Here is a 14,450-nt window from a genome sequence, read left to right on the forward strand (position 1 = left end):
TACGTTTCAAATGACTGATTTATTTCACTTTGATGCAAAATCAAAGTTTACACTACAGCACAGAGACCAATTTTATAAAAGGTGGTGAGGTTCAGGACATGCAATACGTGATGTGCTTATGGGCAGGGCTGGATTTTTCTGTCTCAACAAGATGCTACCCTCTGCGAGGAACAAATTTTAAAACACCGAGGAACTGAAAGTAAATGTGGCACAAACATCACAACTTCCATACATGCCTTCTCCTGTTATGGTGAATTTTCACCCACTAGACTCCAGTGTTGAGTTACAACAATTCTTTGGAAGAATAAAAAGTTCACACTTTTTTAAATTTCACAGAATATTAAGGCCAAAATATGTTGGGGTTGTTTTTCCTTCATCTCCTGAAACAGATCTGCTGCATCACTGAAAACTGCATTAAACTTCCAGCTCAAACCCCAGCCCAACCTTGTGACCTCCAGCACTGAAATTCTTGCCATCAACCAAGCCGGAGAGCGTCAGCTTCACACCTGGAGAAACAAACAGACTTTGACAGTATTTTCAAAGTACAAATAAAAACAGTATAAATAAAACAGTCTAGAGCAGCTCCTGGTGACAACTCTCAACAGAGGTATGGAGGAGCAGATCACGCCTAAGCAGCTCTGGCAAAGCGCCTCAGTCTTTTGGCAATGACTTATGCCAAACAAGCAACAGCATGTTGGATATTGTGTCTGTGACAGGACCACTCTGCAGCTCCACAAAACAGTGGTACGATCGGCAGGGATGGGAGGTAGTTCCACCAGGACTTAGAATTCCTTCTGTGTCCCAATAATTTTCACGGTCTTACCCACCCACTCAACTCTATAGTTGTAGAGGTTACAGTATTACGCCCCTCTGGAGCAATTCCCTATAACACTTCTCAGTTTACATACCAGGTCGAAGGGTGTGAGTGTACCCAAGTCCAATCAGGCTGGCATTATTCACTTTGGCCTACAGGAAAATTAGCCAAAAGGTACAAAGTCAAAAAGGTGAATTTTAATCTTGCTCTTACTTCCTTTTATAAACCGTGCAGGCACATTGACATCCTAAGAGACCCTAGTGCCCCCTTCATTAATGTGATATGAAACTTAAGATGGGACAACCTAAAATTGGAACAATATAGTACATAAGCCTTGTTCTATGACATCATGCTTTGTTTTTCTCAGATATTAATGATGGTCACAGCCTAAAAAAAACCTAAATGCTGCTGCCTGATTTATCCATGCTGTACTGGTGGTACATGAATGCATGCTGACCCCGAGCCCTGTGTGCAGGACAGTAAGAGAAGCAGCTGAGGGAATTCCATGCGCTTCAGTACCAAGCCTACAAGACTCCCTTTCTTGAAAAGCTATTCAAGTTAATACAAGGCAACACAGTTTTCGTAGTAGTCTGAGCAATCCAGTAACAAAGTCAAGCTAACAGTGCACTCCCCGTCTATAACATTTGCAAGATAGCACCAATAACTGAACCTGTAAAATCACAAGGTCCTGCCAGTTCAAACAGTCACCAATCTGTGCCACTAGTTCACAATATTTAAGACACACAAATTGTATTGCAATTGTTCCCTTGGTAAACTTCTTACCGCAACAGAAGTTTTTTCATCCAGCTGGTACTTAGCAGCAATGCCAAAGCGTGTATTGTTACTGCCAGCAGTCCAGGCAAGATTTACTGATGTCTCAACCTTATCATTAACCTTCTGATAGATAGAGCCACCAAATTCAGTACCATCGTTCCTGTTAACAAGTAAAAAAAACATGTGACTAAACACTCTGCGTGGTCATATTAATTCTCAGATCATCACAGGGCATCTCATCTCTTCCCATTTCAAAGAAATTTCCTAGCAACACTCCCTCACCATCCCTGTATTTCCCCCTCCTCCAAGCCTAATTCCCACTGTCTCACAAATGGAGTCCTCACCCTGGCCCTATAGGCTCCCAGCCCTAAAATCTGGAGTCTGCCAAGGAAATGGGGGAGACTTTCCAAAAGCTGACATATCACACACACAGTCCTGGACTCTTGACAAAGCAGGTAAAGTAACTCTGCTTTCTCTTCCCAAGCTGCAAGTAGGGAATGATGCCAAGCACAAAAGAAGAGTCCACAAGCAGCAACAGGACACGCATCACCAGTTCGGTGAGGAAACTGAAAGTGAGAGAATTGAAACAATTCTCTCACAAAAAAAATCCCTGCCTTGAACACAAACTGCAAGAAACAGAGATGACTCCGCAGAGCAAAGCCAAAGCATTCCACCTCCTCCAAGACAGGCATGCTGTTCAAGTGCAACACCAGCTTGGAGAAGAGCAGATATGCTGCAGGACTCCTGGGTGGTTACGATCCTGGCAGTCTTCTGTGTAGCAGAGGGTACCTCACTGCAGGGCCTGGTTCCTTGGGGTGGAGCACCACCCACTAGCAAGTACATTCTGTATCTGTCAAGGTCTACTGACACTGCCATCCGGAACAAGGGCTAGCTCTGTTTGAAAATGCCTTCCACCACTGTACCTAGGAAAATGACATCACTTGGAAACCAAGCCTCAAACGATGACAAATCAGGACACAACCTTGCTTCAATGGGATTGGGAAATGAAAAGAAAGCAGGACTCTCTTACAAGCCAGCAACTGGCGTCTTCCCTCTCTCCCACCATCTAACCTATGTCCGATGCAGTCCTTGCAGTTTGCCCAGTTTCAGCATCTTTGATATGAGCCTTTTGCCAGGCTCAGCCAATACTTACACGTTAGTGTGCAGCTGGAAGTCTCCTGCCTTGTATCCCAATGCAAAGTTATTTTGTGACAGTTTAGATTTGGCGGTATCAAAAGCCATCTGATAGCCAGCAAGCCATCCTTCATAGCCTAGCACAGCCCAGCCATTGATGGTTGGTCCAGAAAGGTCAACGTCAATGTTGCAGCCTAAGTTTATGTACTCCCGTTTGTAGGATGTCTTCAACTTCCCACTCTTCTTTCTGTAGAGAGAAAGATTTCATTTTATGCCTCCTAGCAGGGACCCAACAACTATTTTGAGAATCTACTCAGTGAGCTTCATGCTTTGTCTGCCTTCAAGGAAAGCATGCACTGAGGCTGCTACTTTTGAGAAGGTCTTTGTCTATTATTATATTGCAATTAAGTTACATAATAAAAACCCACCACCCTGGCCAATACCCTTAGATGCATTTAAAACATTCAAAAATTAAGTTACGATCTTATTTAGTCAAAGTCCTCAACTGGATAGTAAAAGCCAGTTTTCCTCAGCTACTCAGGAAGACTGCTTATTACTGAGAATTAGTACTGTTAAATCAAGAGCAGAAAATATGGTGTGCTACACTTTTTTTTTTTTTTTTTAAATAGGCTTCCAGATCCATAACACCCACAAGTGATGGGTAAGATGTTCTGCTCATCTATTCCTCAAAAAGATCAAATTTAAAATGCGACTTCAGCCAAGGTTCTTATATTATATAGAACTCATCACCCAGTCTCTCTCAGCACCACCCTTGAGCTCTTGCCTTGTCACTTGGATTTTCAGTGACTTTCAGTCTATTCCTGTCAGTGTCTTCTGGCCTGTTCTCAGGCCCTCTGTTGCCCTCCCCTCCTTTCTCTCCGTTTCTCACCTTGCTCCAACCTAAAGTCTTTAGTCCACCTTTCCCGCCCGCCCTCCCAGGTCCATCCCAGGCTCTTTTCTTTCGTCCTTCATTCTCCCTGACCTACCTCTGTCAACCATGATGGAAATATCACCTTGCCTATAACCTGGCCCTCCTCTTCATTTCACACCTCCTCTAGAGATTCACATCTGGGCTATGTCCTCATCTTGCAGTCCCTCCTATCCACACACACAGCTAAAACACTCATGCAGCCTCTGTTCATCGCCATAGCTACAATGCGCTTCCCCCTTGCCCTGCTCATGTCCACTCAGAATACTTGGCAGAGCTCACTCTTCAATTTGTCACTGTCCACATGACTTCCTCTCTGAATCTCCGGACACCACAAATGTGCACTGCTTGTCTTCATTTACAGCTCTTTATATCCTATTCCCATCCAATCTATCAACTTGCATTCATTATTATAAATCTGACCCTGCCCCATAATTTTAGCCTCTATTTCCGACCTGTTAAAATTAGATTGCATTTTCGTTCATGCTGCTCAGACTTGGGAAGAGGTATCAGAGCTTTTTCACAAAACCCCATTGTTAACATGAGACTTGGAACATGAGTGGAATAAATAAAATTACTCAGGTGGTACTGTTGTAGATGGAAAAAAAGGCACCTTTGAGAGAGAGTGCCTACCATCCCAATATTCCAAAAATCTGATATGGTCTCTTTCCTTTAAACTTTTCACCAAGCTTTAGAGAATCAGAGGGTCTCTATTTTCATCCAAAAATACTGGCTGGGGATACAGGCAGTCCTCGACTTACAGCGTTTTGACTTACAGCAAATCGCACTTGTGGCGCTCTGCCGTTTACACCCATGTTATTACTTACGGCGCTGGATCCTCGCACTTACAGCACTACAGGGAAATTTACAATGAGAGAGGGCAGCAAAACAAACATCCCTGGATCAGTTTTTCAAAAAGCCATCAAGTGGCCCTAAGCCTCCCCAAAATCTCCCCAAACAAGCCCTTCTGAATTCCTTGACCCTGATGAAGGTGTTCCTTCACCTTCTGATTAAATAAAATTTTATGTGATTAGTTATTCTATTGCCCTGTTTAATCGATTTATATACACTACGCTTTAGAAAGCTTTGTACTCTACAGTATATAGCATGTATAGTTGATTAAACAGCTGATTTAAATATGGTGTTTATGGTCATTTCTATAAAAGGTTGGGCATCAAGCCCTCGGTTAGGACCATAACCCCCTATCCTAACATTGTTTCTATGGGAAAATCAGATTCAACTTGCATAGTTTCGACTTTACAGCGCCTTCTCCAGGAACTTAACCCGGCATAAGTGCGAGGACTGCCAGTATAGAAATACAACTAAACTCTGAACCGTGCCCCCTGAACTGAGTTACATTGTTCAAATGAGGAATTAGCTCGCCCAACTGTTGAATCCATTCCAGGAGTCTCTAGTTCAAACTGAAAGAAGAGATTTACCCTGTATTTGGTACAAATGTGGTGTCAAGTGCCAGCTTCAACCCGTCAGCCAACTGCAAAGGAAACAAAGAAGTCACGTTATCAAGACTGTTCACTGAAAAATTTCCTCGGCTGCAAGCGTTAACTACCTTGCTGTAATTCCCATGTCACAATACTTTTGTTCAGAAATGTAGTACATTATACGTCAAGTCTGTCACTTGACCCTTTGTAAGAAGGGTCAGTAGTTTCAAGACAACTCCATGTTGAAGACTGAGCTGGTAATTTCACTGTCTACTGTAGCATGAGTTCTGCACGTATGAAGTTAACGCCCTGCCTGTACTGTGCAGGGACCCTTTTGTTCTGCTTGTGTGCACTATGCATGCACCTTTAAGAACAAACTCTTGTAAAAAAGCTTCCACACACACTATCCAAAAGCATGTGATGTGCTGTCCTCTATACCATACTTCATGCAGCTGACATTGCTTAGTTACTTCTGATTTACCACAGCTCTATGCCTTTGACTTTCTATTGTTAATTCTTGACTAAGTGTTTTCACCTCATTTGCTGAAATGCTTTTATAGCCATCTCCTCCTCCTCTTACCTGATCCTCCATGGACACTTCTGTGCCCAAGGTGTTGTCCGTGTTCCACTTCTGGGTGAACGTAAGCCCATAGTCCTTGATCTTGTATTTGGTCTCCAGGCTACCTGTGGCTTTACCCGTGTCTGTGTTGGAAGAGCCAGTCGTGGTAAATTCCTGTCCAGAACACATTAGAATTACCACTCAGTGATTAATTTAAATACAATTTCTACACAAGTCCTGTCCCATCAAGCCATTTGTTTCCGTACCTCACACCCTCAGGATTTTTAACACAATCCCTCAATTCCTTTCTGCAAACCCCTTCCCTTCCACTCTTACCAGCAAACCTAATTCTTTCTGTATCAAATGATGACCTTTTGCCAACCCCTCTTCCTTGGCACTTCCTTCGTTATGATGCCAGGACATATCCCTAAAACTCCTCTCTAATCTGGAAAAGCCCTGCTTTCTTATCCTCTATTTTCTGAAAACACCAAAAGCCGTTGCTTGCTATTCAGCTACCATCAATTCATGACTTCATCCATCTGGCTCCCTCCTTAACTTTTCATGACCACCTACAAAGTTTGCCACATCCTTCCAAAACTGCAGGTGTCTGTAACAGCAACATCCACCAACTCCACCCTCCCCTTCCCCATGGATCTATTCCTCGCGCACCCAGTACCTGACCCACCCACACATTTCACTTCAGTGGCATCATGTCTCCTCTCCTCCCTCAGCCTCCAACTCCCTATATTTACTTGGAATCCATCATCTTGCTTCAAGAAATTAATCTCCGAGTTCAATACCACCTCACATTCAATTTACCCCTGCCACTAAACTCCGAGAGAAAACATCTTCTATTCTCCTATCTCTGTGGCCACCCTGCTGCTCGCAGCATCCTTCTCCTCCAGTCTGTTGTTCACACAGCACTGAAACGCCCTCGCTTTTGGATGGTCAGCAAAATGTTCTGCACTGCTGACTAAGGCTCCCTTACGTTTGTTGCCAGCACAGCATTTGGCATTACTGGTCACTCCCATCATCCTCTGTACACTGCATTCCAGAAGCCAATGCTGCAGGGTCCCTAACCTTCTGATCTGTCTCTCTTCCCACCAGCCTGTCTCTGCCAACAACTGCCCTCCCAGTGTTAGGCCTCTGCTTCCCAGGAACACCTAAAACCCTGCTCTTCAACCCTTTGTGGTCTATCTCCTCATTCTGTAGTGCACTGTGCATTCCTCACCCCCATGACAGTCCTCCACTCCCTCAAAAACCCTTTTTTCCTAAAACGTCAAGTCAACAGGCCTTGATACAAACATCTTTTGCAAAAGAGGCACTCTGTCATATCCACTTCCCAAGCTCTTTTCCCCCTTGTATTTATAGCCCTGTCCCTGTGCCAGGACTCCCTATTCCATAAGTGACTCAACATCCGTTTCCTGAACCTCGCATTCATCTCTTTCCTTTTTCACATCTGATTTATTGCAACAACTTCCTATATAGCCATCCAAAGGCATGCAATTCCAGGCTCCAGCCTTTTCACGGCCCTGTACCCACCTACTAATCTATGCATATCAGAGAAATCTTCCTCACCCCAGACTGGGCCCCACTGGCTCCCAAAGTAATCTGTCAGTCAAGGTACCACGCTGTCAAGGATCTCCCCTCCTCTCCTTCCACTCTGCAGGCTCTCTCTGTGCTCTCTTGACCCTGACCTCCTCTCAAATCCTGCCATCTTAGTCCTCCTTTCTGAAGTCATCCTTTGACAGTTGCTCTCCAGACGGCGAACAATCTACTCCTTTTCCCTGCCTCACGCGCAGTTTTATCAAGATATCTCGTCTTACTCTGCTTTGCAGACTAGCAACATGCTGTCAGTTCCTTGTACGTTGGCGCTTCCTGTTACCAAGATTTTATGCCTCTTTTTGTTGGATGCCCATACTATTCTAACAGTCTGGTAGCTAGGTCAGGAACTGATGTCTGTGCACCACATACTAAAAAACACCACTGTGTAGGGTATTTCTGGCAACAGTTATAATGCACCTCAGGTAAGTTTTAAGAAATGCCTCACAACTGACCTCATTTCAGTTGTTCTTTCACCTTTTGAATATCTTCCTCCAAGGAAGATAATTAATCTTCACCATTTAACTCCTAAACCACCCTTCTTTGAGGTTTACATATTTAAGTAACACAGTGCTTAACAGATTACAATCTTTAGCGTCCTGATGTCTTATAATTGAAACCTTAATTGTAAAGAGCAGGCTTGTCCCAAGCCTGTGAGAACCTGTATTCTTGAATGGTATATACACAATCTTCAGACTGCAGGGCCAGTGCACAGTGCTCCAAGACTTGGGAATCCTGTCTGAATAGTTTTGATGCGTTTGACAGAACTGGGTTTCTGTCACGTCATTTTGATTATGTCCATCTGTCACAACAGTCTTGCAATATATCCTGACAGAAGGAGCCACTCCACGTGTGCACGCACATCATCTCCGATTTCTTTAAGCTTGCGCAGGTGACTAAAATCAATCTGTCGCCAACTTTTAAGGGTGGATTTCCCCAATTCAGGGAGTCCATCCAAAGGCGCAACAGGTATCATCAATAAAGGAAAAGAGATTCCCAATGCCACGTTCACTAGCCATGGCGAAAGAATCTTGCTGCCATAAGATCAAAAGCAGCAGGATTTTCCTAGCAGCTGGAACCATATCTCCTCTGGACAAGGAGCACAAAGTCCACATATGTTACCACTCATCTCCAAGCTGTCAAAAGCAGAGCTGTGATTGGCTCAAGTCCCTCGAGGGCATTTCTGAAATCCTCAGTATGTGAATGCCCATTGACTTCATGTCAAGCACTATTCAGAATCACTTCTCAAATTCAACTTCTGGTCTGACCTTTCAGCCCAGTCTGGCTGGCATCCTTGGGGGGAAAAAACACTACCTGCTTCATAAGAAACTGAACTACTCATCTAAGATGCAAACACATTTTGACAGAGAAGCCTGGAAAGGTTCAACCTCTTGAACAAAAAGGCCAGGTGTCTTGGTACACAGTAATACTTTATATAAAAGGCAGAACTTCCATTTACACTCGGCTATGAGGTGCTTCCCCTTTGTGAATCAATACTTCCTTCCAAACCACAACATCCTAGTGTTGTCACAGTGAACGCAAAATATTGTTACTCAAAATGCTAGACTACTGATCTGAAGCAACATAATATATTAGTAGTAAACTTCTTCCCGGCTATTCTTGCGTTCCTATTTTGGGTTATTTTTCAAATGTTACACATGTTAGCTTAAGGCACAGTATAAGTTATGCACCCTGGTATGCTTCACGTTGTCATTGCTCAATTTTGGAGGCAAGACAAAAATGGCATGACAACAGTGTGTATCGCAGTCTGGAGATAGGTATGCAAAACTAGGATATCCACAAAAACATTCAATTGTTCTTACCAGCTGAACAAAAATCCAGACCAAGTTGCATGGAAAAGGGAGAAAACATTTTAGAAATTACGACGAATATTGATAGTTTAGGCACATCCCACTGCTTCCCCTATACAAGTGTACTGCCACTTTTTCAGATCTCTAAAAGCTGTAGTAAAATGTTCTTAGCCTTTAAAAGTCCCACCTGTCCATACGTTCTGAGATTTCATACTTGGCAGCTAGGTCATTTTACTAAAAAAGAACACCCATCCCCATACCTCCACTGAATAAAAAGCATTATCCAAACACTAGATTATGACAAGCCCTCAGCTGCAAGAACAAGTCAGATGTCTGTGAATTTGAGACGTGAATGCATAACTGGATCAGAGAACTGAAGGAATTGTGGGGATAGAAATAGTCAAAACACAAGCAAATCATGCACTAACATAGGCAAATCACACATGAATAGCACCATAAACAAGTACACACAGGAATGCAAGGGCTGGGACAAGAACAAGTCTGCCTAGGGGGAGATACTCCTGTGGTTAAAAGGCACAGTGAAGTCTATTCCTGGATCTGCCAAACTTCCGGGAGATCAAGTCACTTAAGCTCAGGTTCCCCATCTGTAAAATGGAGATTATGGTATTTTCTAGTTTTCAGAGAAGCTGGGAGTCTTCAACCTTTAAGGTCTATAACATGCTCTACAATCCCTGAATGAAACATGCTACAGAAGTCATGTTTTTATTATTCAGCTCTGGCACAAGAGTAGAACAGAGATCAGCCCAGTTCGAATGTAAGTGGAAAAAGAAGCCCCAGTATAGGAAGACCCCAGCTAAACATACAAGTTTAATTATGGCCCCCAGGCAGCAATGGTAGTATACAGTAACCAGATGAGAGCTGTTCCTTTTTAAGCCAACCAAAAACTTGTTAAGAAGGTTGAGTGCAATGTTGCCAAAGATAGCCAACTGGCTCTCATCCTCATCCAAAACCTTATTTAACTAAAAATGTTTGGTGTCTCTGTCTCTTCAGTAAACAGCTAGCTTGCAGGGGTGGGTGGGGACTCACAATGCTGTGTTAACTAGCAATGGAGGAAGATCTGGCCTCCATCCACAAGAAGGGATGTGAACCAAAACAAATATGGTTCTGAAAATGTAGGGTACAAAAGAACATGCATAACCTGAAGCATGACAACACAAGCATGTTTTAATGATTAGGGTCAATACATGGTGAGGATGTAAGAGTGAGCTGTACCCGACAAAAAACTGACATAATACAGGGTGGCGTGCTAAAATCTGTGCCCACTACAGAGACACTGACACTCATTCTTTGCACCACCCATCTCCATTCCCTTTTCTGAGAAATGAAACCTGCACTAATGAGCAACTCTTATTACAGGAAGTTCTCCTCCCCTTTCCAGTGCCAATGAATGTGCTCAGTACTCACCACTCCACTGGAGGACTTGGTCTTCAGCTCTAACTTAACCAGTCCAAATCCTAAAACACAAAAGCAGAAAGACACCTATTTCATTACAGCATACAAGAAAATGAGAGGCTTTTACTCCTACATGTAATAGTCTGGGAGCACTTACATGAAACAGCCCACCTTGTAAGTAGGACTTAATCTTACTGGGAAAGAATTAACTAGGTTCTGATGATCCATGGAAGTTAATAAACCATCTGCTTATCGGAGCACAAGGGAATAGTGAGTGTTCAAAAGTGTGCAAGTAGTTATAGGCTGAGCAGTCCTGAGTTAAATTAACACATTTTAATTCAGAAGGTACCACTTCTGAATTCAGAAGGTACCATCTGCTGTGGCCAGATGGTACCACCTTTGCGATTATCCAGCCTGAATTCCTGCACAGCACTGGCCAGAGAATTTAATCTAGTAATTCCTGCATCACATTCATAACTTGTTTGAGCCAGGACATATTTTTAGAAAGATATCTAATCTTACAAGTCCTCAAGAGACAGAGGATTTAACACACCCCTTAATATGCCATTCCAATGGTTAATCAACCACATGTTAAATATTTGTTCCTTCTTCCCACTCTCAAATGTATCCAAACTCGCACTCCCTCTGCATTCTATTTTGCCTTTCTTCCAGAGCCCTCAATCAGAGATTCGCCCCATTACAGACTGGGATCAAACTCACCTTTTAGTCTCTTCTTTTCAAAAGCTAAATAAATTGAGGCATTTAAATCTCACAGCAAGGCAGGCTCTCTCAAGACCTTGTCCTTCTTCTCTGTTTTGACATGATCTCACACTGACAATACCACTTCTTCCCTATTCCTACTTGACAGTCCACCATTTATGTATCCAAGGATAATTTTAGTTATCTTTCATCTTGAATGCTCCTAGATTTCTATTCTAAAAAGAGAAACCTTTTAGCTGAACTTTGCCACATTTTAGCTTGGCCTTTGTTAATACTACCAAAAGAGATTAAAAAAAAAAAAGATACCATGCTAAGATATCCTTGCCTCTTGCCTAATTTCTGGACTACCAAGGCTACAGCATCACACTTACACTACTGTATTAGAATCAACACATGATAATGCTACTTACCATAACCCTTGTTGAATACATCTCTGGCAGATTTCCCCAGGTCACAGTACGATGGTGGGACAGCCATTGGGTCTGAAGAGATAAGAAATGGGAAGAACCCATATTTCATGACACAGAAACAAAAAACATAGCTCACTAAGCACTTAAGGTACCCAGCAGAAAAGAAACCATGGTGCAAGGCAGCAGTCTTCTACTGTGTTCAGTGACCTCCCTTAGTCCAACACTGGTTTTGTCAGAAAGGTAGTGGGGTTTATCTGCACAGAACATTTAAAAAAAAACAATCTACACCCAAAACACCATATCCTAGGAGTGAAATTTAACTCCAACAGGATCCTTGTGCCTCAGTTAATACCATATTGGATAAATAACATACACACGCTCCAACATACATATGCTACAATGGCTGTTCCATGCCACTTCAAAATAAACTTTCTTTTCTCCCACCGGTGTTCTCAGCTCCTCCCCTCAAGCAGTCACCACAGCTTTGGGAAAACATAAAAAGGACTTCCGTTTATAAAACAGGGAGGCGACCCTGCTGATGTTTCTACAAAAATATACAGAAAAGAAAAGATGGCAGCAGTAAGGTCTAGATACGTAACTGTCTGAACAAAATTAAAATTAAGAGAACAAGATCCACAAACACATGAGGCACAAATCTAAAGAGAGAAGCGTTAATTTTAACACTGAATTACTTGGCCTTTTTGACTTGTCAAAATGTATCATTTCTTTCAAAAGTATGTAATACCCTTTTCCCCAGCAGCTAAATGCTTTTTTGACATTAAAGATGGCTCTGGAATAGAAGCTACAGACCCCAGAAATGCAGATTTAGACCTTAAGGTCTGATACCCATCATGCCACTGTGATGGGTGGTTTCAGGAAGAACAGACTAGCCCACAGGTGAACTTTGTTAATGGCAGCTCTCTGTCTCTTAATCCTTCCTAAAAGAGGCTCATTTGTTAAGATTCCTCTACTCAACAGCTCCACTAGAAACAGCTCTTGTTGATAAATTATGTCAGACAGAAATTCTTTCTTATCCAAGACAACAATGCAAGGATTTTACCTCCTAAAGTCACCAGTTCCCTTCAAACCATTTACCTTTCCTTGGATCTACACAGCAATGCTACTGTTTAGAAGCCTCTTTCTGATTTCTGGTGGACTTTTCTTCCTCATGTTCTTTCTAGAAACCTGACCATTTTTATTCTGACCTTTGTAGGATGAGAAATCAATTCTTGCACCAAGCAGCTTCTAACACTGCCCTCGAAAAGACAGGACTAATCAAATGCAGAACTGCTTTTGCTCTCTTGTGTCAAGGTTTCTGTATTAACTCATCCTTGCAACTGGACAATGTAGGCCTTTCACAGATGTTAGGGGCTGGAAGGGACCTTACAAGATCATTGGGAGCAGCCACCCTGCACTTGGGCAGGAAAGCCCAGCAAAGTGGGCACCAAGCCATTTTCTGAAGATCTCCAGGGTGGGTGACTGTACCACCTCTGGGGGGAGCCTGTTCCACACCTTCAGCACTCGACTAGTTTTTCCTTATGTCCAGTCTGAAGCAATCTTTAATCAGCTTGTGCCCGCTATTCCTTGTCTTCCCCTTTCCCTAGATGCAGCATTCAGATAACTTCCACTCCCCTCACAGATACCTTAAGGATGGCTTTCCATGCTGTATAAATATATACACACATATCTATCTGTATATACCTGTGGGTCTAGCAGGTCTAGAACAGCTGGACATGACTGCAGACTCCTTATATGAAGCTTTAGGTCATAAATTACTGTACTTCTTAACTGTCAAGTTATAAAATGCCTCTCTACCTGTCAAATACGGAAAAAAGATGCATGCGTTGTTAAAGATAAAAGACAAGCGACACTGACACTGCGCCGCAGGAATTGCGGTAACCGTTATGATGGCTGCATTTCTTTATCGACGCTACTGTCACCCAAATAATCTTCCAACTGAATACTCATCAAGCTCTACACCCAGCAACAAGAGGCATCACACGGTTTAAAAGACTGCCCGATGCTCTTTCATCTGCAAGTCTCTTGCTGGGGGATTGTTCGCTGCGCTTATTACAACACAGCTCCGTGACCTGGTCTGGACTAGATATTTAATAAAAAGGCGTAACCGAGGCAAGACCTTCACCCTGGGAAAAGTTTAAAAACCGGTACAGTGGATACGTGATAACGATGCTTATCATGTATCCCCCATATTGGTTTTTAAACCTTCCCAGGGTGAAGGTCTTGCCTTTGTTATGCCTTTTTGTTAAACAGCAGGCACTTTTACTAGCAAAAGCCAAGCCCAGAAGAGCCCCTCGGAGGCAAAAGCAGCAGCAGGATGAGACCTGCCGGCCCACCACCGTCTTGGAGCAGCATCCCCACTCCCACGCCCTGGTTCCCAGCACAGCCCCGCTTCCTGCCTCGGCCACGCGGTGTGCTGCCACCACTCATGATTTCTGGCGTTGCTCTGAACACAGCCATGCTTCGGGAATGTGAAAGCGTCGCTCTTTCTTTTACACGTCTATATGAAGATGTGTGTGGGGGGGGGGGGAGGGGCGGCACGGCTCCTGGCCCACAGCAAGGCCTGCTCTGCCCCGGGCCGGAACAGCCGCGCCCATCGGGGCCCCGCGCCGCGCGCCGGGACCAGCCGTTGGCCGCGCCCGCCACAGGCCGCAGCCGCCCAGCCCCCCGGGCCAGCCCAGCGCGGAGGCCGCGGCCCGTTCCCGGCCCCGGTCCCGCCCCGCAGTACCTGGCAGCGGCGCCCGTCCGTCCGTGTGACTGAAGGACTCCGCAAACGCCCGCGGCCTCCGCGTCGCGCTGCTGACGTAACCGCAGGCGCCGCGCAATGA

General features: G+C 43.9%; 1 protein-coding gene across 2 annotated transcripts; it reads right to left on the bottom strand.

Annotated features, from left to right (window-relative positions):
• Positions 1 to 14,445, bottom strand: VDAC3 (voltage dependent anion channel 3). Of its 2 annotated transcripts, none has more exons than XM_059730622.1 (9): positions 14,351 to 14,445; positions 11,605 to 11,676; positions 10,487 to 10,536; positions 5,670 to 5,822; positions 5,090 to 5,142; positions 2,742 to 2,969; positions 1,598 to 1,748; positions 909 to 966; positions 1 to 506 (listed from the first exon to the last, which is right to left on the bottom strand). In XM_059730622.1, exons 2-9 carry the CDS (start codon positions 11,669 to 11,671, stop codon positions 415 to 417), a joined length of 852 nt encoding a protein of 283 aa, XP_059586605.1. In that variant the 5' UTR covers positions 11,672 to 11,676; positions 14,351 to 14,445; the 3' UTR covers positions 1 to 414. The 2 variants fall into 2 exon arrangements, with proteins under 2 accessions (XP_059586605.1, XP_059586606.1); XM_059730623.1 differs by lacking the exon at positions 14,351 to 14,445 and adding an exon at positions 11,994 to 12,018.
• Between the last annotated feature and the right edge of the window lie 5 nt (positions 14,446 to 14,450).

This window comes from Alligator mississippiensis, chromosome 7 (assembly GCF_030867095.1).
Source record: "Alligator mississippiensis isolate rAllMis1 chromosome 7, rAllMis1, whole genome shotgun sequence".
Lineage (NCBI taxonomy): Eukaryota > Metazoa > Chordata > Crocodylia > Alligatoridae > Alligator > Alligator mississippiensis.

What these genes read in the sequence shown, in the direction of transcription:
- VDAC3 (XM_059730622.1), bottom strand. Translation starts at nt 11,671, where the DNA reads ATGGCTGTCCCACCATCGTACTGTGACCTGGGGAAATCTGCCAGAGAT. An exon ending in AAGTGTCCATGGAGGATCAG is followed by an intron (nt 5,143 to 5,669) that starts GTAAGAGGAGGA and finishes TTTCCTTTGCAG; the next exon opens with TTGGCTGACGGGTTGAAGCT. An exon ending in ATGAAAAAACTTCTGTTGCG is followed by an intron (nt 967 to 1,597) that starts GTAAGAAGTTTA and finishes ATTTTCCTGTAG; the next exon opens with GCCAAAGTGAATAATGCCAG.